Below are 23649 nucleotides of genomic sequence, written 5' to 3'. Positions count from 1 at the left end.
GCTTGCTTGTTGTGTCTGTTTCTCTTCCTTGGAGCAGTTGCCAGCCCAGGGGCAGATTTACTACACTTGCTGAGTAGCATGAACCTAAGCCAGAGGCTGCATGTGGCTCTTTAGCCCCAACATCGTGCCAGTGTGGGCACAGGACAGAAGCTTGTAATGCATGCAAACATGAGGATACAAGAAAGGATGGTGCTGAGGAGGGGATGTGTGGTTCAGATCCGGGCTCTGACACTGCTTCTTCTCCATCCTGAGGACACAGGCTCTGGGGGCGACTATTAGGATTAAGTAAGAGAACTCAGTGTAATTGGCAGTGCGAGAATGCAGTATTCAGTCTGCTTTGTGTGCCTGCTGACGTTGTTTAGGGGCTTTGTCCCTCTCCTCATCTCTCTAGTTGTCACCCACATCCTCAGAGGCAGCCAGATATACATCAAGCATCCTTCCTCCGCCCTGGTTCTGGGAAGCAGCAAGCACTCTGAGGGCTCTGCAGGAGAGCCCAGAACAAGTGAGAAAGGCTTCCTTACGGTCAGGAACAGATGTGGGAGCATGTGCCTTGGTCTCACCTTCATCCCACCTCCTCTGGGGGTGTCCATCCCCATAACTCTCTCCCTCCATATACAAAACAGGCAGGTAAGGCTTGAGTCTCCTGCTGTATTTCCTTGGATGGGTATGGTGGCCAGAGGAGCAGAAACTGTACAGAAACTGTTTCCAAAAAATTGTTTTTTTCTTTCTGGTTTAGTGACCATCTCTCCATGTCTATTGCTGGAGATTTGGGTTAGATCATTCGTTTTGTGGCATGCATCATAGGAAATTAAAAGGTCTTAGCCTTCCTAATGCCGGCAGCACACACCAGGTTATGATGTCACCTGAATGATATCATGCAGAATCACCCAAGTGTGAATCTACCAGACTGAACTAGCACATTTGAAGAGAGCTCTTCACTGAGGACATGTGTTCCTGGCCTGAGGCCTCACAGCACAGCCCACAGTGGTGTTAAGGAGATATCATTTCACAGTTGACAGGAGCTCACGCAGCAGACCTGGCTCTAGTCTGCTAATGCAGCTCTCGGTGCCTGTCCTCCCTGGGGTAGTCTGAATGAGAATGGTCACTACAGACTCAGATACTTCAATGTTTGGAGTTGGTAAAACTGTTTGGGAAGGATTAGGAGGCAGTAGCCTTGTTGGAAGGAGTGTGTCCCCGGGGTTTTGAAGTTTCAAAAGCCCAGCCATGCCCACTTAGCTTTCTCTTTCTTGTGGCTGTCTCAAGATATGAGTTTTCAGCTACTGTCCCAGTGCCATGCCTGCCCTCCTGCTACCATGCTCTCTGCCATGATGGTCTTGGACTTTAACTAACCCGCTGGAACTAAGGGCCCCAATAAACTCTTCTATAAGTTGGGTTGGTCATAGTGTCTCAACAGCAATACAAAAGTATGAAGACATTCCTTTCCCCCACCCCCACCACGTGGCATCTAAGCTGATGACTCCAGAGAGTCAAAGGCCAGAAGCACAGCAGAAGTGTCTGATGGGAGGCGCAGGGTCTGAGGATGTACCATTCCACAGCACTTGCCAGGTGCTTTTTAGTTTGCCTCACTTCAGCCTCACCAAGCAAGGGGCTGGGTCATATCTCTAATTAGACAGTAGGAAAGAGGCACAGTAGAACATGATTTGCCCATGACAGGGAGGTGGCTACAGATGTCTGCCTCTGGGATCCTGTAGTGCCTACTGGACTGTTGCCAACTCTTAGGCCCCTCACACAGACTTTGAGTCCTTTCAGAGGAAGTCAGGGAGAAAGTCTTTAGCTGAGGAGAGAATACAGTGTTTCCAAAATTGGTGTTTTGTGGATTGATAGGGACCTGCCTTGGGAAAGAAAGCTGCACTTGTCTCCCTAAATATTCCAAACAATTTCTCTTTCAGAAACAAGGATACACACAACACAAGACCCCAAATTAGCCCATCTGAAGGCCACCAGCTGGTTTCAGTTTAATGATGTATGAGTCATTTTTCCTATAGTGACAAACAACCCCCCAAATCTCAGTGTCTACTACAAAACCATTTGCCACTCATGTTACAAACAGTGGCTTAGGCCAGTTGCTGTGATCACTGCTCAGACACCCAGGTGTAAGGAATGCTCCTACTTGAGAAATGGGGCCTCAAGGTAAAGGGAAAAGAACACAAGCCTACTTGCAAACCACTGCCCACTGGCTCCTCAAGCTTCTGTCAGATGTAGCACAAGCCCCATCTCACAGCCCTTGCATGGGCATTGAGAAGTACGGTCCCCTTGGGAGATGGCGTGGACATTGCAGGAAGCCACTCAGCTGCAAGTAAGAATACACATAATCTCTAGGATGCCAAAACCAGACTGTGACAGGCAAAGACTGGATCAAAAGGCAGAAATCCTGGCCAGGCACAGTGGTGCACACCTCAATTCAGCATTTTTCTGTGGAGGCAGGAACATCATAACTGAAGCTGAGGATTGGGGAAAGTACTCGGGCTGCCGCCAGGTCTGTTGCAGTTCTCACACTGCAACTCCACTGGTCAGAGAATCCAGTAGGGCTCTGAGTAGTCCTGAGGATCCCAGAAACAGTCAACACAGAAGCGGGACGTGGCTTCCTGGCTCCAGTCACCTCATGGCATCCACAGCTTTCCTTAGCTTTCTTTCCTCCTTGCTGGTGAAGCAACCGAGCCAGTCTTTCAAGCCTTAAGGCCTTAGAGTATGGTGCAGGGCTGGTTTACTGCCTTGTAGCTGTGCCTTCTGTATGTGCCTCATGCCACAAAGGTTAAGACTGTCACTGCATCCTGAGATAGTCTCTGGGCCAGGGAGTTACCAAGGCCAGCTATTCTGGTAAGTGCAGTGGATGCTTTCTTCAGAGATGGACTCCAAAGATGTACTGGCCAGGGCGGAGTTATGCATCTGAGGAGGGTGAGGCCCAGCTGGAGCTCAGCACTCAGCCAGACTGGCTTAGGTTCGGGGAGTCCAGTAGCTTCTTCCCCAACAAGAGGCTAGGAACCACTGTCCCTGGGGATAGAGTGCTGGACTCTGGGCCAGATGATTCAAGTGTGTAGAGTTCAGGCAGAGGAAGTTGAGGGAAGAGACCCCAGGATCTGGCTCCCATGTTACCTGTGCACCCTTTTCCCCTGGAGATAATTCTTACAGAAAGGAGAGGATCCTACACAGACCAGAAATGCCGGGGTAAGGGCCTTCACGAAGAACCTGCAGGGAGCACAGCAGAGTGGTTGACTGCATTATAACTGCCATTACCCCTGGACCTTCCCAGCCACACTAAGGTAAAACTTTGGATAAACACAAACATTAAAATCCAACTTAGCACATTTCTTTGGTTGGTATTCATAAATCTGGAGACAGCATGATAAGTCTTCCCTTAAAACTAAGCCACAGCCACTAGATTAGCCTCTGGCATCTGGCATCAGGCACACATAGGGCGACACATGAAAGAAGACCACAAGACAAGCTATCAGTTCATTCCGTATTCTGTGAGTGACAGGTATAAGCCAGCTTCTTACTAACTTGAGGTTACAGTCTGTATCCCAACAAGCCAGGTTTGGCCACCTGTTCCCATCATGGTCACACTGAATAAATATCTCACCTTTAAAAAACAACCAAAACAACAACAACAATAAGACCCTATTAATTTTTGCTTTTTTAATTTGTTTCCTGAGAATGGGGAGCCAAGCCTGGCTTCTTGAGGTATAGACTGTGACTCCAAGTTTAGAAATGAGGCCCTGTGTTAAGAAACAAGATTAAAATGCAAGCGTGTGGACCAGTAAGATGGCTTATTAGATAACGGCACTTGCTGCTGTTCCTGAGACTCCATAAGTTGTCTCTGACCTCCATGCATATGCCATGGCATGGGTTCCCCCAACCCCAGATAAATGTTAAAAGGCAGACTTTAAAACAACACCAACAAAAGCTGGGCATAATGATGCATCCCTTTAATCCCAGCATTCAAAAGGCTAAGGTGGTGAATCTCTGTGCATTCAAGGCCTATGTTCTACATAGGGATTTATAAAACAGCCCAGGGCTGTGTAGATAGATCCTGTCTCAAAACAAACAAACAACAAACACCACTATAACTGGGTGTGGTAGTCCACACCTGGAATCCCAGCACTTGAAAGGTAGAGGTAGAAGAATACAGAGCTCCAGGTCATCTGTAACTACATGGCAAATTGAAAGCCAGCCAGGGCTACATGCAGCCCTGTTTACCAACTCCCCTCAAAAACAAACCAAAGCCCATAACCATGTTCTGGCTCCCAAGTCTATCCCTGAGGGAGGCTTTAAAGGACATGTGAAGTACACACTCTTAGCCCAGTAAGGCACAGCCCAGCTACAGGGGAACAGGAACGGCTTCCTGGAAGATGCCATGCCTGAACTTGGCTTTAATCTGGGAAAGTTTCTGGTGAACAGTGCAGGTAGCCAGACTGTCTGCTATTGATAGAATATGAAACTCACGGAGTAAGGCAGGCTGGAGAGGAGGGCAAGGCCCTGGCCTTCCAGGCCTAGGTGTCTTGGCATTACACAGTGGGCCAATTCTGGACAGAGGGGCCTGGTTCATGTCTTCAGGTTCTGAACAGTCTCTTGTCTATGTCAACAACCTAAAACTAATCACGCACAGTATGCTCTGCATTCCTGAGCATATGGAACTGGTGTTCCTCTGAGGTCCATCTGCTTTATGTTTAGATGCTTCTTGGAAATGGGATACAGCAGTGAGCCTCAGGCCTTGAGAAATGTCCCTTCACATCCTCCAAGCCAAAGCAGGCACACTGGGGACTTCTGGACACCTTTCCAGGTCGACTTCTCATCTGTGCAGACCCTCCCTTCAATCCAGCCTCTCCCACCCTGGGCCTCACCACCCAACAGGACAATCCAAATCTGTACATTCTCTGTGCTCCTTCCTGGATAAAGTCCATGTTCCTTAGCACGACAGTCCAGTCCATGCTTCATGAACCATGCTAACTCAGCTCTCCAGCCTCCCTGCTAGCCACACCCGAAGACCCCCTTTCTCCAGTACAACTGGCTTTTATTCTAAATGCAGAAACCCTTTGCCGTACTCTTTTTCACTTTGCTGCAAGTTGGAGAAAAAAATAGAGCCAAGAGTGAATTTGTTAATTCCCTCAGGGCATTCTACAGAAGCTGTTAAGAGGCATCTGTGGAATCCATCTTACCGCCACTGCTGATGACAGACTCCTCCCTCAGTAGGCCACACCATGTCTACAAGGACACTCTGCTTTGCATCCTGACTCAAAAGTACCCTGGAAACATGTATCCATTCTATAGGTGAAGGTAGAGCCCCAGAGAGGCAGGGTGTGCTCAGGGTCACAGTTAGGGAACCCAGGAGTATCAGCAATGTTCTTTCCATGTGACAGTGTCAGGAGTCAAGTGCAATCCAAAAGTGGAAACCACCCCAGCTGCCTTCAGCTACACAAGCCAAGCAGCTTTTCCATTCGGAGACCAGCCCGCTTACTTCCCATGGCCTGGGCTGTCACTTCTTCAGCCTCCTTGGCCAATGGCCTGGTTTAATAGGTCAGGCCAGTTTAGTCCCACTGGTCTGTGATAGCTGTGTGTCAGTGAGCAGAAGAGCTGACTAGACTCTGGAAGGGGCCTGTAAATTTTCCCATCATCCCATGGAGGTGCTCACCTGGGGTGCTGCAGCACCTGCAGCAGGGTGCTCCCAGGGGACACCTGGTATAGTTCCTCCTTGTCCTCATCCTCGAAGTAAACCTGCAGATTAACCAGAAGAATGAGAGACAAACACAGGCTTAGATGGCCCCATACATGATGCAGCAATTCTGAGAGGTTGGGATGGCAACTGTTACTAATGGAATGTCTGCCTCCTACACACAGCAGCGGCTCCAGTGCTCAGGTGCCCCGGCCATGTTACCCAGAAAGCTTAGGACCAGCTACATTCTCCATGGCCAGAGAAGGGGACCATCTCCTCATGTCACTCAGGCAGTAGAGAGACACCAATCTCAAGCCCAGGCCTGTGCAGCCTTCAGTTTAGTTCCAGTGCCACAGAGGTGGGGAGTAGAACGCCACAGTGACCCACAGGGAGGGAAGAAGCAGAGCAGGTGAGACGGGTATGTATGTGTAGGGCACCAAAGCACAAGCAGGGAAAGGACATTCCACAGGAGATGTCAGAGCTCAACTAGGAGAGCAGGCTCTCAGGCAGGAGCCAGCCAACCTAAGCAGGAAGAGAAGGGCTTCCTCAGAGGCAGGTAATAAAGGGAAGCCAGTTGGAGCCCAGCAGGAGTGAAAACATCGTCCACATGTGAGGAACAGAACAAACAATAGGGACTATCAGGCCTCCAGCAGAAGAAGGATGACCACCAGCTATGGCAGAGAATGACCTAGTGGTTTTGCTTTCTTGTTGCTACTTGCAGTACCAAGGACAGGTCCCAGGAGTTCATACATGCTAGCCAAGTGCTCACTCACCTATACACCTCTTTTTTATTTTTAAAAATAAAAGAGTTAAGTCACGAAGTTACCCAGGCTAGCCTTGAACTACTTGTTAGCCCAGGTTGGACTCCTGCTTTAGCTTCCTAAGTGGCTGGAATTATAGTTACTAAACCCGGGTAGGATGGAACTGGATGTAGGGTGGGTGAGTTGTGAAGGATGAGAGTCTGCAGAAGAGAAAGGCTGCCATCCTGGGGCAGGAGCCAACATGGGCTGAGGGTTCCACATAGGAAGGTGCCAGTGCTGGTGGCAAAAGGGGACTGGACAAAGAACACAAAGGTCAGCTGGACACAGTAGTGTACAGCTATAACCCTAGCACACATAGGCTGAAGTCGAGGGACTGACAGCCTGCACTACACAGTAAAATCTGACTCAAATACTACTAACATCTTCATTACAAATACAGAAGTAAATAAAAGGAATCTCAAGGTGCCGGAGGAGAACTGGAGACACATAATGTTGTACACATAATCCTTCCCCAGCCACAAGTCCCTTTCCCAATATTAACAGTACGCTTACTGCACAGAGATCCTGGCTTCTAAATACCACTCTCCATTGAAACAACCAAGGTTCCTTGGGAAAAAATGGTTGCTATGGAAGCTGGGGTGGAGAAAGCACAGCTCAAAGCTGGAGTACCTTGGGCCACAAACAAGAATGTAAAGGGAGATGAGTTAGCCTACGGAAACAGAACTGAATAAAGTCCCACTGACCAAGTTCAACAATGTGAACATAAACACCACAGTAATAAATAAAACTCATTAAGTAAAACAGGAAACCATAAACCCACTGAGTAAATAAATGTTGGGCCAGTGAGATGGCTCAGTGGTAAAGATACCTGCAGCTAAGTTCAGAACCCACATGATGGAACAGGCTCCCATAAGTTATCTTCTAACATCCACATGTACTTACACACACACACACACACACACACACACACACACACACACACACACAGAGTGACTGTGCAGTAGAGACTTGGTGACACCTCCTTGGTCAGGTGAGCAGGGTGATCATCGTCAGGAACAGGACACTGGAGCCCACATGACAGGACACAGTAGAACATAGCATCACTCCTGTAACAGCTCAGCCAAACATACAAAATCCAAATCTAGTCACAGGAAACTCAGACAGAAAAGACAGAAAGTATAGTATCTCTGCAGGGGTCAGGGTAGGGACAATAAAGGACATAATCAATACACCATGTGCTCCTGGAACAAAAGGAGTCTTCCTGGGACAATCTGTGGCACCTGAGTGGAGCCTGAGGATGAGGCTGAAGTCACCAACCAATGCTAGCTTCCTGACCTTGATGGCTCTTTTGAGATTATGAAGAATATCTCTGTGTGTAGAAAACATGTATGAAAGTAATTCAAGGTTGTTGGAAATCATTTGATGTCTGACTCTCAACTATCCGGGAAACAATTCATTACTCAGTAAACTCTGGTTATGTTCTATTTTAAAAATCTAACAATGGACTATTATCCAGCCTTACAAAGGAAGGCTCACATATGCTACAATAGGACTCATTCCAAACCCTGGCTGAGCCTTAAAGATACTATGCTAAGTGAAACAAGCCCGACAGTGTATAATTTCTATTTGTATGAGGTTCCAGAGTGCTCACATTCATAGAAACAAGAAATAGAACAGCCAAGGGCAGGGTGGAGGCCATTTCTGTTTGATGAGTGCAAAGTTTCATTTGGGGAAGATGAAAAATGTAGAGAGGGATTGTAGTAATGGGCATATAACAGCGTGAAGGAGGGAGTGAGCTTGATGACATCACTTTGGGCCTAAACGTTGGTAAACGTTTAGGTAACGTTTAGGTAAAAGTGGTAAAACGTTATGTATATTTTACCAAAAGAAAAAAAAAGCATGTAAAAGCTTTTGATGGATGAGCCAGATGGCCTAAGTTCAATCCTCAGAACCTACAGAGGAGAAAAACAATGGCCCAAAGTTGTCCATGAACCTCCGCATGTGCTATGGCAAATCACACACACACACACACACACACACACACACACACACGCACGCACGCACACACACACTCACACGCGCGCGCGTGCACACACACACACACACACACACACACAATTTTTTAAAAACACTAAATTTCTGTACACATGCTCCCAATATCTCTTATAGGAATGAAATAAAACCCTACTTACCTCCAAACTATCCGGGTGGTACTTGTGCTCTGAGTCCCAGGCCGGTGATTCACTAAACATCGCCATTAGATGATCAATAAACCTAAGGGAGGAGGATGTGCTTTCTGGGTGTCAGTGTTCCATTTATGTCCCCACATCAGCCCCTGGACACCGATTCAGAGAGAAAAGTGACCTATAAAGCATGACCTACTTTGGTCGCAGTGCCAAAGCATAAAGGCTTATCACTTGTGCAGGACATAGTCCTCCTAAGAATTAACCCTTTGAAATCATAAGGTAAATGGTACAATCTATAGTTTTTGTAATAAACACACAGTTAAATTATATGCATGTACAACCTAAGATGAATCACCTAGACCATGATAAGGCAAGATTTGTCTTGCTAGCAAATACACAGATTCATGATAGAGAACCCTGTCGACATGCTGGGGATAGCCTCTAAATTATTCTCTTTCCTTCTCAGCCAAAAGCCCATTTGTCTCTCCTGACAAGTCAGCAGGAGGAGCAAACAAGCAGGAGCGGAGGGCTGTTGGGACAACTACATACCTGGTGTCCTCATGAAAAGCAGAGATGAAGTCAGACTGCGCATACTCCGGGTATAGGAACAGCACAGGCCAGCTCAGCCTGCCCTGGTCATCTATACTTAGCCTGGCTCCACAGGGGTTCTCAGAGCTGAGTCCATCCAGAACCATCTCAGCTGGACCACTGGAGGCCGAATCTTCATCCTCACCAACTGATTCAGAGACAAGCCTGATATTCCTAGCCTGGAGTAAGACAAAAACACACACTTGCACAAACCTTATCATGAGGTAGATGCAAATGCACATCACTGAAATAAACCCTGAAACTTCCTAAAGGCCCATGTGACCATCTTAACTGTCCTGGTAGCCTGGCAGAGTGGGCACCAGTTATTTAACTTACATTCACTGGGCATCTGTTGTATGCTTGGCTCTGCATCAAAAGAGGAGCTAGACACGTTTCCCTGCCCTCAGGGCTGTTTCTGGTATTGTGGGAGCAGCTATGAACACTTAAAGCAGAAGGTAGGAGGCAGAGGGGAGAAACTGCACACAGTAGCTGAGGCATCTGAGGAGGGCTCACCTTGAGCAGTTTTGAAAGGCAGAGAATGGATGGGGCAGCCTACCCCAGGGACTAGCAGGTACAAAGATATAGAACAGGGCAGGAGTGACATGAGTACAGGAATATAAGTGCTTCCCTCTGGTGAAAACACAGGATGCTAGAGAGAAAGCCTGCCTTCATTCTGACTGCCTTACTGAAGTGAACATACACTGAGGGTCTCCAGAGTGGGGCCACCTTTTACATGTGGCATGGTTTCTTAAGGTTAGCACAATTTAGGGAAATAGAAATTAGTTTTGATGATATTCCCCAAAGTAGAAGTTAGCAAACCTTTTATTTTCTTTTGAGACAGTCTTATGTAACCCATGCTGGCCTTGGATTTCTGATGCCCCTGTCACTTGCTCCCAGGTGCTGGAATCACAGGCACGTGACACATTCTGGCTGGCAACCTTTTTTTTTTTTAAAGGATCAGCTACTGAGAGCCAAGCAGTCTGTTGGCAGTAGTCCCCTGTACCACTGCCTATGGGAAAGCCTTGGATGATACATAAACACGGAGAGCTGATTCAATGTCACCATCTACAGCCTCTGCCTTAAACTATCGATAAAACATGGCATTTGTGCTGGCTAGTTTTATGTCAGTTTGACACAAGCTATAGCCATCTGAAAGAAGGGAACCCCAATTGAGAAAATGCCTCCATAAGATCCAGCTGTAAGGCATTTTCATAATTACTGATTGATGGGGGAAAGCCCAGGCCATTGTGGGTGGAACCACCCCTGAGCTGGTGGTCCTGGGTTCTCTAGGCTGAGCAAACTAACGCACCCTCCATGGCTCTGCACCAGCTCCTGCCTCCAGGTTCCTGCCCTGTGTGAGTTCCTGTCCTGACTTCCTTTAATGATGAACTGTTACATGGAAATGTAAGCCAAATAAACCCTTTCCTCCCCAACTTGTTTGATCATGGTGCTTCGTTATAGCAAGAGAAACCCTAAGTAAGTCAGCATTGTACTGCTGGTGATTTTAATTTGTACTATAGTCCAAAGTAAAGGCCTTAACTAAAGGAAATAAATAGAAATTTTGAAAACATCTTCTATATGTAGGGCTAGAGAGAGGGTTCAGTGGTTAGTGCACGGGCTGCTCTTTCAGGTTCAATTCCTAATACCCCAACCCTCTGAAGACACTACATGCATGTGGTGCACATATACAATACATTCAAAAAAAAGAAAAAAAGAAAAAAAGACTGTATACAAATATCTGGGTCTCTTATTCAAGAAAATGGCCAAATCCTCTCTAAAGGAGCATCAAATTTTAAAACTTGGAGTATACTGTTCTGTTCTGTTTGTTGGATTGGTTTTTGATTGTTTTTCCAGAAAAGAGTTTCACTATTATTTGAAACTGGCTTCAAACTCAGCATCTTCCCCCTCTGCATCTCGAATACTGGAATTGCAGACATAGAACACTACATTTGTCTGCTATTCATATATGTATGTTTTTTAAAAGAGTTATAATTATGTGCTGTTCTATAGGTATGTCTGTGTGAGGGTGCTTGATTCCCTGGAACTGGAGTTACAGGCAGTTGTTCGATGCTGTGCAAGTGCTGGGAACCAAACCCAGGTCCTCTACAGCCAGTGCGTTTAACCACTGAGCACTTCTCTGGCCCCATTTTTAATTTGTTAATATATGTTAACAGACTGACTGTTGGGAGAGACAAGTGAGTAGACTTTAGCAGTCTTAAGTTCTCTAAGTTAGTAACTGAAATGGGTGTGTAACTTAATTAAACACAGAATGAAACTAAAACCTCAGCCCAGGAGGCATCGTCTGTCGAATGGGAGACCAGCTGGGCAGCAGGGATTAAAGAAGATGCAGCTCAGACACATTCACTTCAGGGAAGTACCAAGCACTAACTGGCTTGGCCACTGGGCCTCCTAGACTATACTCACTTCAGAATGCAGGACAAGGTTTTACTCTTGTTAATTAAAGCAACATCCTAAAAACATGGCTTTCTCAGGTCCTAATATAAGTTACAGTGATGAGCAAGGCCCTGGCTCAGATACCATTACTATGGGAGGTTTTCTTCAATCTAAGATTAGTAAACCAGGAACAAGGCATTCCCCAAAGGGCTGCTGTGAGAGGGACTGAGAGGATGACTAGCCCAGAGCACACACTCAGTGTGTTGGAGAGACTGGCACAGGCAGGGGTAGAGCTAACTGAACATGGTGCTAACTCCAGAGCCAAGGGTAAGCACAGCTATGAAGGCAAAGCACCCCAAGAAAGGTGGCAGCAGGCTTCACACAGTCAAGGGATTCACTCTGTAAGGCCTATGTTCTGAGAACTCACCTTGATGGCCTGGAGCAGAGACTCATTCTGACTCTGTTCCTTCTTTTCCTTCAACTTTGCTTTCCTCAGATCCCTCTCTTCCATCCTCTGGAAATATAATTCAGATACCATCAGCTTCAGGGAACTTTTTCTGGATTTTACCCCAGCCTGCAGGATATCTACCATGCTCCTGTGCAGAGATTGCAAGTGGCTGGTTCAGTAACCATCTGCAAAGCATTCCCCCAGGGGTCAGGCCCACTGTCAACAGAAATTTAAAACCTAGTTCTTTAAAAAAAAAACAAAAAAACAAAAAAACAACAAAACAACAACAAAAAAAAAAAAAACAAAAACAAAAAAAAAAACCAAAAACCTTAATTCTTGCACCCCCAAGAACTCACAATTCACTGAGGGGTGCTGCTAAGACCCAAGTGTAACACTGTGTCACCCTGATGGTGCCCCCAAAGGAGGCTTAGGCAAAGAAGGAAGATGCACCAATAAAGAAGAAAGGGCATCTCCATTCAAGGACCTCAGTGGAGTAGACAGTGAAAGAGAACACCACTGGCTGACCCAGTCTGGCAGACACAGGTGGGTGACACCACCAGCTGACCCAGTCTGGCAGACACAGGTGGGTGACACCACCGGCCCACCCAGTCTGGCAGACACAGGCAGGCAGCAGACTTTCTCCCCGAGTCTGCCCACTACCAGCAGCTCCTGCTTCCCCTGGGCTTGCAGTTAGTTAATAGGAATCTGCTAATGCCTGCTACAAAGGGAACAGAGAAAATGTGTTAGGCTCTGCAGATCACATGGTCTCTGTTGTGTATTATCTCTTGATAATGTGAAACCTGCTTAGCTCATTTCATCTTCATAACAACAACAACAAACACTAGAGGTATATATTACTCTTTTTCAAAGCAGGGATCAAGAAACATCAGGAACTTGTCCTGATTCATTTCAGAATTCCAGCAGTAGCAAAGTAGTATTCAAACTCATATTTGTTGTAGTATCCCTCTAGGGATACTTCCTGTCTGGACCGTTCTTCTCTCTCAAGGTCATTCAGCCGCTCAGTACCCACTCTGTCATTCAGAGATAGGGCTCAGGCACCACCTCTCTCAGCAAACTACCTGACGGAATCCACTCACACTCGGCTGCTGACAGTGCAAAGCCAGCTACCACTACTATAGACTGCTAGCATACACAACATACTTTCCCACAGTGACCTGAGGCACAAGCTGAAGAATGCTAACTAGCAAATGCAAACTGTCTGTGGACAGTTACTAACCTTTAACTTGTCTGCTTTTGCCCTCATTTCTAGAAGTTTCTTCTCTTTGGCATCAATTTGTAGTCCCTCATCACACCAGTTCACAGCCTCAGCAAAGTGTTTCAGTTCAAGATGGCACAGGGCACCTGCAGAAACCAGTGTCCTGAGGACTTTGGAACAACGTGCTCAAAAAGCACCACCTTGAAAACACCTCCCTTCCCTCACCAGCCACCGCCAGGCCCAGGAGGAGAGACAGGACATGGCTCTCCATAGTTCAGTTCCTAGACAAGGAAAGAATCTGTATACTGTAGATCAGAAATCACTCTCAACCCCACTTTTTCAAAACTTCCAAGTCTTCCTGGTATAAAGAACCCTAAAATACAACAGCTCATCAAACAGCACAGACAGACAAGTCTGGGCTAGAAAATGCCTGTCATTTACCTGCTGGACCTTGGACAAAGACCATGTCTGAGCTTCAAGCATCTTGTCTGCAAATGGGAGAATAAAGGCCATCTCAGATGGGGTGTGTTATGTGTGTGTGTTTTAAGATTTGTTTTTAAGAGGGGGGCAGGGAGGGAATGTGTATAAAAGCGTTGGCCTGAAGAGGCCAGAAATGTCAGATAGGCCTTGAGCTGGAGTCTTAGGCAGCTGTGAGGCACTGGAACTGACCTGGAGTTCTGTGCAAGAGCAGAATGTTCTGTTAACTGTGGAGCATCCACTCCAGCCCTCAGATGATGCTTACTATAAAGCAGAATTCCCTCAGCCATCAATCAACACCAAAGCCCAAACACACTTTTCTTCTTTATATAGCCATCTGCTTACACTGCCTTTTACTTTTTGTTTGACTGGTTTGGGGTATTGTTTGTTTACATTCTGGGATGAAATCTGCAGCACCCTGTGCATGCTAGGCAAGTGCCCTACCATTAAGCTATATAGCTTGATTCTATTTCTAAAATGTTTCACTGCAATCATGTTCAGTTTTCTCTGGTTAGCCTCTTAGACTTTCATAGAAATTTAAAACATCAGAACTTTATTATAAGGCTCATGTAATGGTTGGTATACACTCAGCCAAGGGAGTGGCACTATTAGAAGTTGTGGCCCTGTTGGAATAGGTGTGTCACTGTGGGTGTGGGCTTTAAGACCCTAGTCCTAGCTGTCTGGAAGGCAGTATTCTGCTAGCAGCCTTCAGATGAAGACACAGAACTCTCAGCTCCTCCTGTACCATGCCTGTCTGGATGCTGCCATGCTCCCACCTTGATAATGGACTGAACCTTTGAACCTGTAAGCTAGCCCCAATTAAATGTCCTTATAAGAGTTGCCTTGAGCCAGGCAGTGGTGGCACACGCCTTTAATCCCAACACTTGGGAGGTAGAGGCAGGCAGATTTCTGAGTTCCAGGACAGCCAGGGCTACACGGGAAAAAAAAAAAAAAAAAAAAGAGTTGCCTTGGTCATGGAGTCTCTTCATAGCAGTAAAACCCTAACTAAGACAGCTTGAGTATCAAAGACGCTAACCCTGGACAGGTGAGCTGGCTCAGGAGGTAAAGGCCCTTGCTGGCAAGCCTGATGACCTAAATTCTCTCCCTGGCGAGGAAAGTCTACCACTAGAGGTTGTCCTCTGACCACACACAGATCATGGCATGTGTGTTTACTCACATGCATATTGCACACACAAAACAAATACATATTTTAAAAAAAATGCTAACCTCATCACTCAGAATGAGCAAATTGACATTAAGAGCAGAAGCCCTGCCAAGGAGGTCCTACTATAACATGAAGCGACAATGACTCAGAGACTAATTCCACCAGACTGAAGTCTCATGGCCAACCCTTACTCAGTGCCTCTGTCCTGTGGGTGAGGGGCACAGACCTACTTCCCACATCCACCCACAGATATCTAAAGAGGCATAACTTGGATAAGTAGTTTAACTGACTCATGGCAGTGTAGGGGGCTCAATACATGACGAATAAATTAAAGTTTGCAAAGCACTCTAAGCCCAGAGAAAGGTGACGCATAAAGTAGTAAAAACACTGTTATTACCTTGCTTTTCGATCAGCTAAACTAGGGAGAAAATCAGAATGTGCTATGTCTTAATTAGTTTTATTCTGTACTGACTTAAAACGAGGAGTTCGAATTTCATACACACCTGGCATAAAGGGTAGAGCCTTCTGGGGAGTGCTGAGCGGTGGCAGTCACTGGGAGGAAGCAGGACCCTCATGCAGAGACTGCAGGACTAAAATGACTCCCCAGTCCCCAGCACATCAGAAGCCAAGCTTTCAATGGCAGCTTTTGGTGCAGAGTGCCAGCTTTTCCAAATGATGGCCACCCCACAGCTCATGGAGACTCACCTCTTATGATGGCTTTCAGGTGACCAGGCTTTAGCTTCTTGGCAGCCAGCACGTCATTGAGGGCAGAGCGAAAATTGCCTAATGAAATGTCATTAAGTTAAAGAAAGAATAAACTTTTCCATCAAAAATCCTTCCAAAATATCCCAGCATTAACAAAGACAATTCCCAGACAAGGTTTAGGAAGTCAGAACACTGAACATACTTCTGGACAAACACAGTTATGCTCATCGAGTCCTAAAGAGTGCACAGCATCAGGTAGTCCAGAGGAACCACAATTAAAACCACTGTGAAAAGATGCCCAGTGTCATCAGTGGCTGGAAACTAAAGTCAACCTGAAACTGGTGAGGATGTGGGAAAGAACAGTATCAGGTGCATTGGAGAATACGTTAGCATACTTGAACAACAGTGTTCTTTTAGAAATTATCCTCAAAAATACTTGACCAATGTGAAAGGAGCAGTGTTAAGAAGCAAGCTAACTAAGTTATCTCCCTCTGGTATGGAGGTTTGAGAGACGGTTTCACTAAATTGTCCAGGCTGACCTAAAACTTGGGATCCCCCTGCCTCATTCTCCAGGTAGCTGAGATTTACAGGTCCCAGACACTCACAAAGGCACTCCGAACACAGAGTACATTGTGAAAGCTGGAAAGCAAAGGGACAGACTTGAAAACAGAAAGCAAAGGGAAAACCCTGTGCTACCAAGCCACACTACAGCAGATCAAAGCACTCAGACCTGTGTGTCAACAGAAAGGCTTGAAAGGCTATCAGATTTCCAGACACCTTACCCTCCACTACTGATGGAAGCCAGCACTCCCCAAACCTGGTGAGAGGCTGAAGGTTTATTCTAGGCAGACACTAAACCATAGTGTCTGGATTGGAACCCTGAGCACAGAGGTGATTCAGTAAAGAAGGACTAATCATGCAAACCCCATTGGCCCACTTGGTTCTGAGAGCACCGGCAGCTACAAATTCCAAAAACAGTATACAGAATTAAGAAAAGTATCAATTTAAAAAATTTCCTAGATCCACCTGCCTCTGCCTCCCAAGTTGCAAGATTAAAAGCATGAGCTGGTCTAAATTCTTCCTCTTTTTTAACGATTTGTGTGTGTGTGTGTGTGTGTGTGTGTGTGTGTGCACGAGCGCGCCTGGATGCTCATGAACACAGAAGAGGCATCGGCCCTCTGGAGCTGGAGCTGTGTATAGGCAGTTGTGAGCAGCCTGATGTGTCTGCTGGGCCTTAAGCCTGAAGTTCTCTGGGAAAACAGCAAATGCTCCTGACTTCTGAGCATGTATCTCCTCAGTCCTACAAGCAAATTCTTCAGAAATAATAAAGAAGTAAAAATGCTGGGGAGACAGCCCAGTCAGTAAAGTGCTTGCTGTATAAGCACAAGGACCTGATTCGACCCCTAGTCCCCTCATAAAAATGCTGGTTGTAATGGCATATGCTTGGGAGAAGTAGAGGCAAATGGATTCACAGGGCTGTTGGCCAGCCAGCTTAACTTTCTCAGAAAGCTCCAGGCCAATGAGAGACTGCCTCCAAAAACAAGGTAGATGGCTCCTGAGAACTATAGGCTAACCTTTACCCTGTGTGTGCTCACTCTCTCTCTCTCCCCCTCTCTCCCCCACCCCCCTCTCTCTCTCTACACACACACACACACACACACACACATGCATACACATACAGGAGAGCTAACTGAGTCATGATTACATACCAAGATAGTACTGTGCTGCTGCCCGGTTGGTATACAGGATGGCATTCAAATCAGGGTCTGCACACTTCTTCTTCAACCCTTCACTGTATGAAGCGACAGCTTTCTTATAGTCTTTTTCTTTAAAGTAGTCGTTGCCCTCATCTTTATAGGTCTTGGCTTGCTCTGCAAAGAGGAGGGCGTAAGCAGCATGTCATACTTTTTAGAAAGCTCACTAAGAACCTCAGTCATACAGTAATGTAATATTGCACAGGTTAGGTTTTTGTCAGCTTGATACAAGCTAAAGTTATCTGGAAAGAGGGACTTTTACAAAAAAACAAAAAATGCCTCCATCTTGATTCATGATTGATAGGGGAGGGCCCATCACACTGTGAGCAGCACAACTCCTGGGCAGGTGCTCCCGGGTTGTATAAAAACCAAGCTGTGCAATGCAAGAGGAGCAGCCCCAGTAAGCAGCACTCCATGGTCTCAGTTCCTGCCTCTCAGCTCCAACTTGAGTTCACTTCCTTTAGTGAGGGGCTGACTATAACCTATAATCTAAAATAAACCCTCTCTTCCCCACATTCATTTTGGTCAGTCTTTTAGCACAGCAAAAGAAAGACTAACACATATATGATAAGTCAAAGAGATGGACCCAACAGAGAAAGAAAAATCCAAATTAATGGTATGATAAAATTGGCACCGAACACAAGGTCATGCAAAGTTAATGCTATATCCTCTTCCAAAAAATTTTATGGTATGTTATTAAGTTTTTCTACAAAAAAAAAAAAAAAAACTTTATTCTACAAAACTATTAAGACTCAGTTCAGACTCAGACCCCCGAGCCCACACCTGCCCCTGTAGTGCAGTGGTCCAGCAGTACCCACTACCTAGGGGCACTTATCACACTTCCTTCCTGATTCGTTAGGACAATCTGGCTTTCCATTGGAGTCAGGCCTTCGGGGCCTGGAACGGTATCCAAAGGAGAATGTGTGGAATGTGAACACCAACACGTTAGCCATAAAACTTTAGCTCAACTCAACAAAGACACTAAAGAAGTGCTAGTTGCATACGATACCTTCTGGAGATCGCTCATCATCAAAAATAATCGACTGGAGACAAGCCAAGTCAGGAAACTCCTTGGGGTCAATTTCTGATGGCGCTTTTTTCATAAATAGGGGGATCTTGTCAAATTCCTAGAATTAAAAAAAAAAAATGATTAGTGTTATCTACTGATTAGATCCAATCCCAGGACGCAACATCAAAGTTTTTTTTCTCATTGATCGTGATGTGCAAATCCTCAGGATTGGCTGGATCTATACAAGCCCCAGTTTCTCTGGTGTTAAACTCGAGTGTGGGATCCTGATTTCCAACTCTCTTCACGGGTGCTAACAATCACCTTCAACTGGGCGCTTTCACGTTCCTGATCACCTTCAGTATCTCCCGTTCATCTTTACCCTAACCGTACGTAACCTGGGAACTGCAGGTAAAACAACCTTATAAGTAAGGAACCATCTGGTAGCAGAACCAGGTGGTGGTGTGTAACAGGGCTGCCTGCCAAACCCTGTGGTCTTAAAAGCACTGACAACTTAGACTCTCAAAACCTCGAAGCGGATGGTTTCCGGCACTCAACTAGGAGCCACAGGTTCTCTGGCAGTGACTAAGTCGCGAGAATCAAGCTCCTACCCCAGAAGCCCCTGGGGCCGCCCACCTCCTCCCACTGGTCCTCGCGGAAGCCGCCGCGGTAAGGCTGGCTCTGGAACTTTTCCAGGAACGCGTCCATGGAAGTGTCATCAGAAGGGTCAGGCTCAGAACTCTCCATGGCAGCTCGTAACTTCGGCGCTTCAGTCCGGGGGGGATCAAGAAACGCACTACTCCTTCCGGCGACAGGAGTGCCCTTCCTTTTGCTGTCCGGGCTGCGCGTGGCTATGCCTCTCGGGTTCCGCTGGTCTGGGGGTGTGGCCTGCCTGGAGGTGTGGCCTGACCCGGAGCTTTCCCTCACCCCCAGCCCCACCCATCCTCTGCCAGAGTTTGCCTGGCCTCTAGTCTGGCTTTTTGGGAGTAGTTAGGTAAACTCCCTTTCATATCTGAACACTTCATATCCTCTCTCCAACCCTGATGTTTTTAATGTCTTTTCTATAAATGTTATCAAAAGGTGACTTCTTAGCCAGGCCACATAACATCTGTCTGTAAGTCTAGCACTTAGGAGGTTTAGTTGAAGACCAGTCGAGACTACATAGAAAGACCCTATTTTAAACAAAACTTTTGTGCATACAAATACTTTTCTTCACTCAGCACAAGGTTTGAGGTCCCCTTACATTCCCATTACCTATAACTGCACCTGAAACTCCATGGGGCTCATCCTACAAGGATGGATTCACAAGCTGCCTGCTTACCTCACCTCATACAGAGGACTTCATTCATGTCCCCATGGGCCTGTGGGAAGATTACCCCAAGATGTATGCCCACAAGTAGAATCCTTGGGTCATGATTATTGATAAGCTCATCACTACTGACTAGTAACAGGTTCTTGTTCAGAACATCTGCATCAATCTATTGCCCCCACCAGCCTTGGTCCCTACAACCCTATGAAGAGTTTTCTGAAGTTGGCACCTGCTCATATATCTCTCTTCTCAGCACCCCACCAGAGACCTCCCCACTGCCCTCTGGATGAAATCTACGTCCTCTGCAGTCTCCATGGCCTTGGGTCCTGGCCCCGAATCTCTCCTCATTTTTCCAGGTTCCCTCTCACTGGGACTTTGAAGATGGTCTTTGGTCCCATGTACCCTACTCTCCACCCACAGATGACCAATTGTGGTTGTCTTTCCAAACCTTCTTGAGAAGTCTCTTCTCTGGCAAGTCACTCCAACTGACACACACAACTTCTGGATGCCACAGTCCCCAGGCCTCCCTGCTGAGCTCATCTCTGAAAATTTTCAACCTTAGAACCACTTCAACCTTAGAACCATTTGGATGTGGGACTGTCCTGCACACTGTAAGGCATTTAACAGTGTGCCTGACACCTGGTCTTTACCCAGGAGGTGTTAGTAGCATTGACACTGTCAGGTGGCAACACTAAAAATGTCTCCAGATATTTTTGCATTAGTGTTTGGCAAACTGAATGAAGAGTCAAGGGTGAGACTCAGACAGGGTTCCCGAATATGCATGATGTCATAAGTGGGAAGAGTCTAGTCACTCTTTCCCTTTTCACAAGAGCCACCCAAATTATCATCCTTCTGCTCTTATCACCAGGGAAGGGAAAACTGAGATGTCCAGGTGACCCCCCAGTGGCTTTGGTCAACGCACTCTACTACTCTGAACCTCAGGCTCCTGTCGTACAAAGTGAACAAAACAGCCTGCACGCATCTGTAAATGTCAAGTGAATCAGCACATAAAGGCCATGCTCTTTTTCCCAGACTTGTCAGAGTGAGGACTACACAGAGCCTCAGGGGTTCTCCCATGAGGAAGCCATCTGGATGGAGAGGTTGACCACATAGTGTTTACAGTGACCCGGCTGGGGCTTTTGTCACTGCTTCAGAGACATCTTCCAGGAGGCCAATGCCTGCATGATCCAGGAGCGCCTTTGGTGGGAAGTGGGCAGGTTCTCACAGCTGGGACTCCAGCGGTGCGTACTGGATGGGTCAGACACCCATGAATCCCCATATGGCAGTGGCCAAGAGTTCCGCCAGCAACTGGCCATAATTTGATCCTGGGCCTGGGCCGCATAGATACACACGGATGCTTCAGGATCATGTCTCAAGATATCCAGAGCTGTGTTGGAGGAAGAGAAGAGATTGTTTAGAGATTGTTCCTCCCTAGGAAGAGTTCAGGAACTCATCCTTCTTCCTACCTCCTAGCCTTGGCTTAGACACCCTTTCTGAAGCATCTTCCCAGCCTTTCAGATTGTCACATCTTTCAAAGCCTGTATGAAAATTCCACCTTAGGTAGGAAGCCTCCTAGGATTTCCCCAGCCTATCTCCCATCAGCTGTCTCGGTTTGCAAATGAACCTGTGTCCTTCTTAAGCATTTAAACTACAAACTCTACACTAAATGGTTTGGGACCTTGTTTTGGAGCCTCATTGCTTAAATGAAGTTACAAGCTCCCCAGGGTGCTGTGCATTCTGCCTCTGGGTGACCCCCACAGTGGTTAACATTATACTCCACTATAGATAAGGCTTAGCACAGCAGAGCTGAGCTGAAGACTCTTGCCCTAACACACAGTGTTTCTCTTTTCCTGTTTACGCACTGTGGTTCTGCTCCATGCTCCACGCCCTCGGCCATCTCACCAACCCAGGTTGACTTACTAGCTTTCACTTCATTCAGCCGCTCTTCAGTCATCATGTTCTCCATGCAGGGGACCAGGGACCCTGGAGAATCCAAGAGGTGAAGGCATCCACCTTGATACCTGCTCCTCCCACCCTTGGACCAGATGACCTCAAAGAACCTGCCTGCCGTCTTCCAGCCCCATAAATGAGGGCCTGAAAGGCGAGCTTCATTATGATCTAAGGGCAGACTCTCAACAGGAATCCCAGAAAGATGTTGGTCCAGTGGTCAGGAGCAAACAAGGACAACACAGACCCTGGATGCAGCTGACTGTCAGAGTCACCCTAGGCTGGGCCTTAGCCTCCTTGTCTGTGACATGGAAAAAGTCCCGCCTCCCTGCTTCAGCTTCCCCAGGGCATCTGAGCCAACAGTCCTTGCACAGCAAGCCAGGCACAGCTGCTAGGGGATCTCTGAGGTGCTGAGACTCTAAGCGTGCTACTGCCATCAAGGAGCTACCCTGATGTCTTCTCCTCAGCCACAGGACATCCTCAGCTCCCGCTGTCCTTGCTCTATGTACCTGCCTCCCATGGTATCTGGGTCCTGGCTATACCCTGCCCCTTCTAACCAAGGCTTCTACCAGCCTTTACTCATGTGTTTTCCTAAGGGATTCCCTGTTTTGTCTTTGTATGTTCCCTTTAGAAAGTGGCTCTCCATGAAGTCTTTTTGACCCCTGATCCAGGCTGAGCCTGGTGCTTGCCTAGAGTGTCTTAGAGTCTCAGTGACTTACTAGCTGTACACACGGTGTCCTATATACACTGGGCCTGCAAAAAAAAAAAAATGGGTCTGAATATACTGGCTTTTAAACACTGGGTCTGTAAACACTGGGTCTATATACACCGGTCCTGTAAAAAATGGGTCTGTAAACACTGGGTCTATATACACCTTGGGTCTGTATACACTGGGTTATATATACACTGAGTCTGTAAACACTGGGTCTATATACACCGGTCCTGTAAAAAATGGGTCTGTATACACTGACCTTTAACACTGGGTCTGTAAACACTGGGTCTGTATACACTGGGTCTGTAAACACTGGGTCTGTAAACACTGGGTCTGTAAACACTGGGTCTGTATACACTGGGTCTATATATACTGGGTCTGTATATACTGGGTCTATATACACTGGGTCTGTATACACTGGGTCTGTATACACTGGGTCTGTAAACACTGGGTCTGTACACACTGAGTCTGTAAACACTGGATCTGTATACACTGGGTCTGTAAACACTGGGTCTGTATACAATGTATCTGTATACAATGGTCTGTATACACTGGGTCTGTAAACACTGGTCCCTGTAAACACTGGGTCTGTATACACTGGGTCTATATACACGAGGTCTGTAAACACTGGGTCTATATACACGAGGTCTGTAAACACTATGGGTCTGTAAACTCACTGGGTCTGTATATACTGGGTCCTGTAAACACTGGGTCTGTATACACTGGCCTTTAACACTGGGTCTGTATACACTGGGTCCTGTATATACTGGGTCTGTAGACACTGGCCTTTAACACTGGGTCTGTAAACACTGGGTCTGTATACACTGGTTTTTAGTTTACTTTTGATTTATGAATCGTATATTTCATATGTTCAGGATCTGAGGATTGAACTCAGGGTTTAATGCATGCTAATCATGTATTTATCACTAAGCAACATCTCCAAGCCCTGATTGTGCATCCTTTCTCCCACAGATGATAAATTTTTCTTAATTTGGTATCCATTTTGGAGGATGGAGAGGGAGGGAAAGTTTCTGAGGATCCTAAATTTATATGCAAAATTTATGTATATATGCATTTTCTAGACAACGTGCTTGCAATTTTTCTTCTGAGGCTCACAAGAAGTCTGTGTCCAAAGGAGGTGAGAAGTTATATGTTCCAGAAGCTGACTGTAGGCAAGAGGTGGGCACAGGCCTTGGCATTAGGTTTAAACATTAATGTTTTTTAGAAGTAGTTGGCTTGAGCAAAATGGAAAGAAATCAGCATGTGGGAGCTGCCTGACTATCCCCTTTGTTCAAGATATGCCATGTGTA

The 23649-nt window shown here is 46.5% G+C and overlaps 2 protein-coding genes across 2 annotated transcripts in view; both read right to left on the bottom strand.

Moving 5' to 3' along the window:
* Positions 1 to 1942: 1942 nt before the first annotated feature.
* Ttc4 (tetratricopeptide repeat domain 4) lies at positions 1943 to 19184 on the bottom strand. The gene is made up of 10 exons (XM_034503234.2): positions 19008 to 19184; positions 18375 to 18492; positions 17321 to 17482; positions 15612 to 15689; positions 13286 to 13410; positions 12028 to 12114; positions 9168 to 9385; positions 8625 to 8706; positions 5651 to 5733; positions 1943 to 3207 (listed from the first exon to the last, which is right to left on the bottom strand). The coding sequence occupies exons 1-10, from the start codon at positions 19116 to 19118 to the stop codon at positions 3111 to 3113; spliced, it is 1161 nt and encodes a 386-aa protein (XP_034359125.1). The 5' UTR covers positions 19119 to 19184; the 3' UTR covers positions 1943 to 3110.
* A 1491-nt stretch (positions 19185 to 20675) lies between these two features.
* The window catches only part of Mroh7 (maestro heat like repeat family member 7), a 32197-nt gene continuing 29223 nt past the window's right edge, over positions 20676 to 23649 (bottom strand). Inside the window, 2 exon segments of the mRNA XM_034503860.2 lie at positions 20676 to 21067; positions 21601 to 21663. Coding sequence (XP_034359751.2) covers positions 20823 to 21067; positions 21601 to 21663 — 308 coding nt within the window. The 3' untranslated portion in view covers positions 20676 to 20822.

This window comes from Arvicanthis niloticus, chromosome 5 (assembly GCF_011762505.2).
Source record: "Arvicanthis niloticus isolate mArvNil1 chromosome 5, mArvNil1.pat.X, whole genome shotgun sequence".
Classification (NCBI taxonomy): Eukaryota; Metazoa; Chordata; class Mammalia; order Rodentia; family Muridae; genus Arvicanthis; species Arvicanthis niloticus.
The sequence above is the reverse complement of the archived record's forward strand: the minus strand, read 5'-3'. Positions and strand labels throughout refer to the sequence as shown.

Bases quoted from the DNA above. Each gene is read 5' to 3' on its own strand.
- Ttc4 (XM_034503234.2), bottom strand. From the start codon at position 19,118: ATGGAGAGTTCTGAGCCTGACCCTTCTGATGACACTTCCATGGACGCG. The intron at 18,493-19,007 runs GTGGGCGGCCCC...TTTTAATTCTAG, and splicing joins GCGAGGACCAGTGGGAGGAG to GAATTTGACAAGATCCCCCT. The intron at 17,483-18,374 runs GTATCGTATGCA...TCCTCTTTGCAG, and splicing joins TGATGAGCGATCTCCAGAAG to AGCAAGCCAAGACCTATAAA.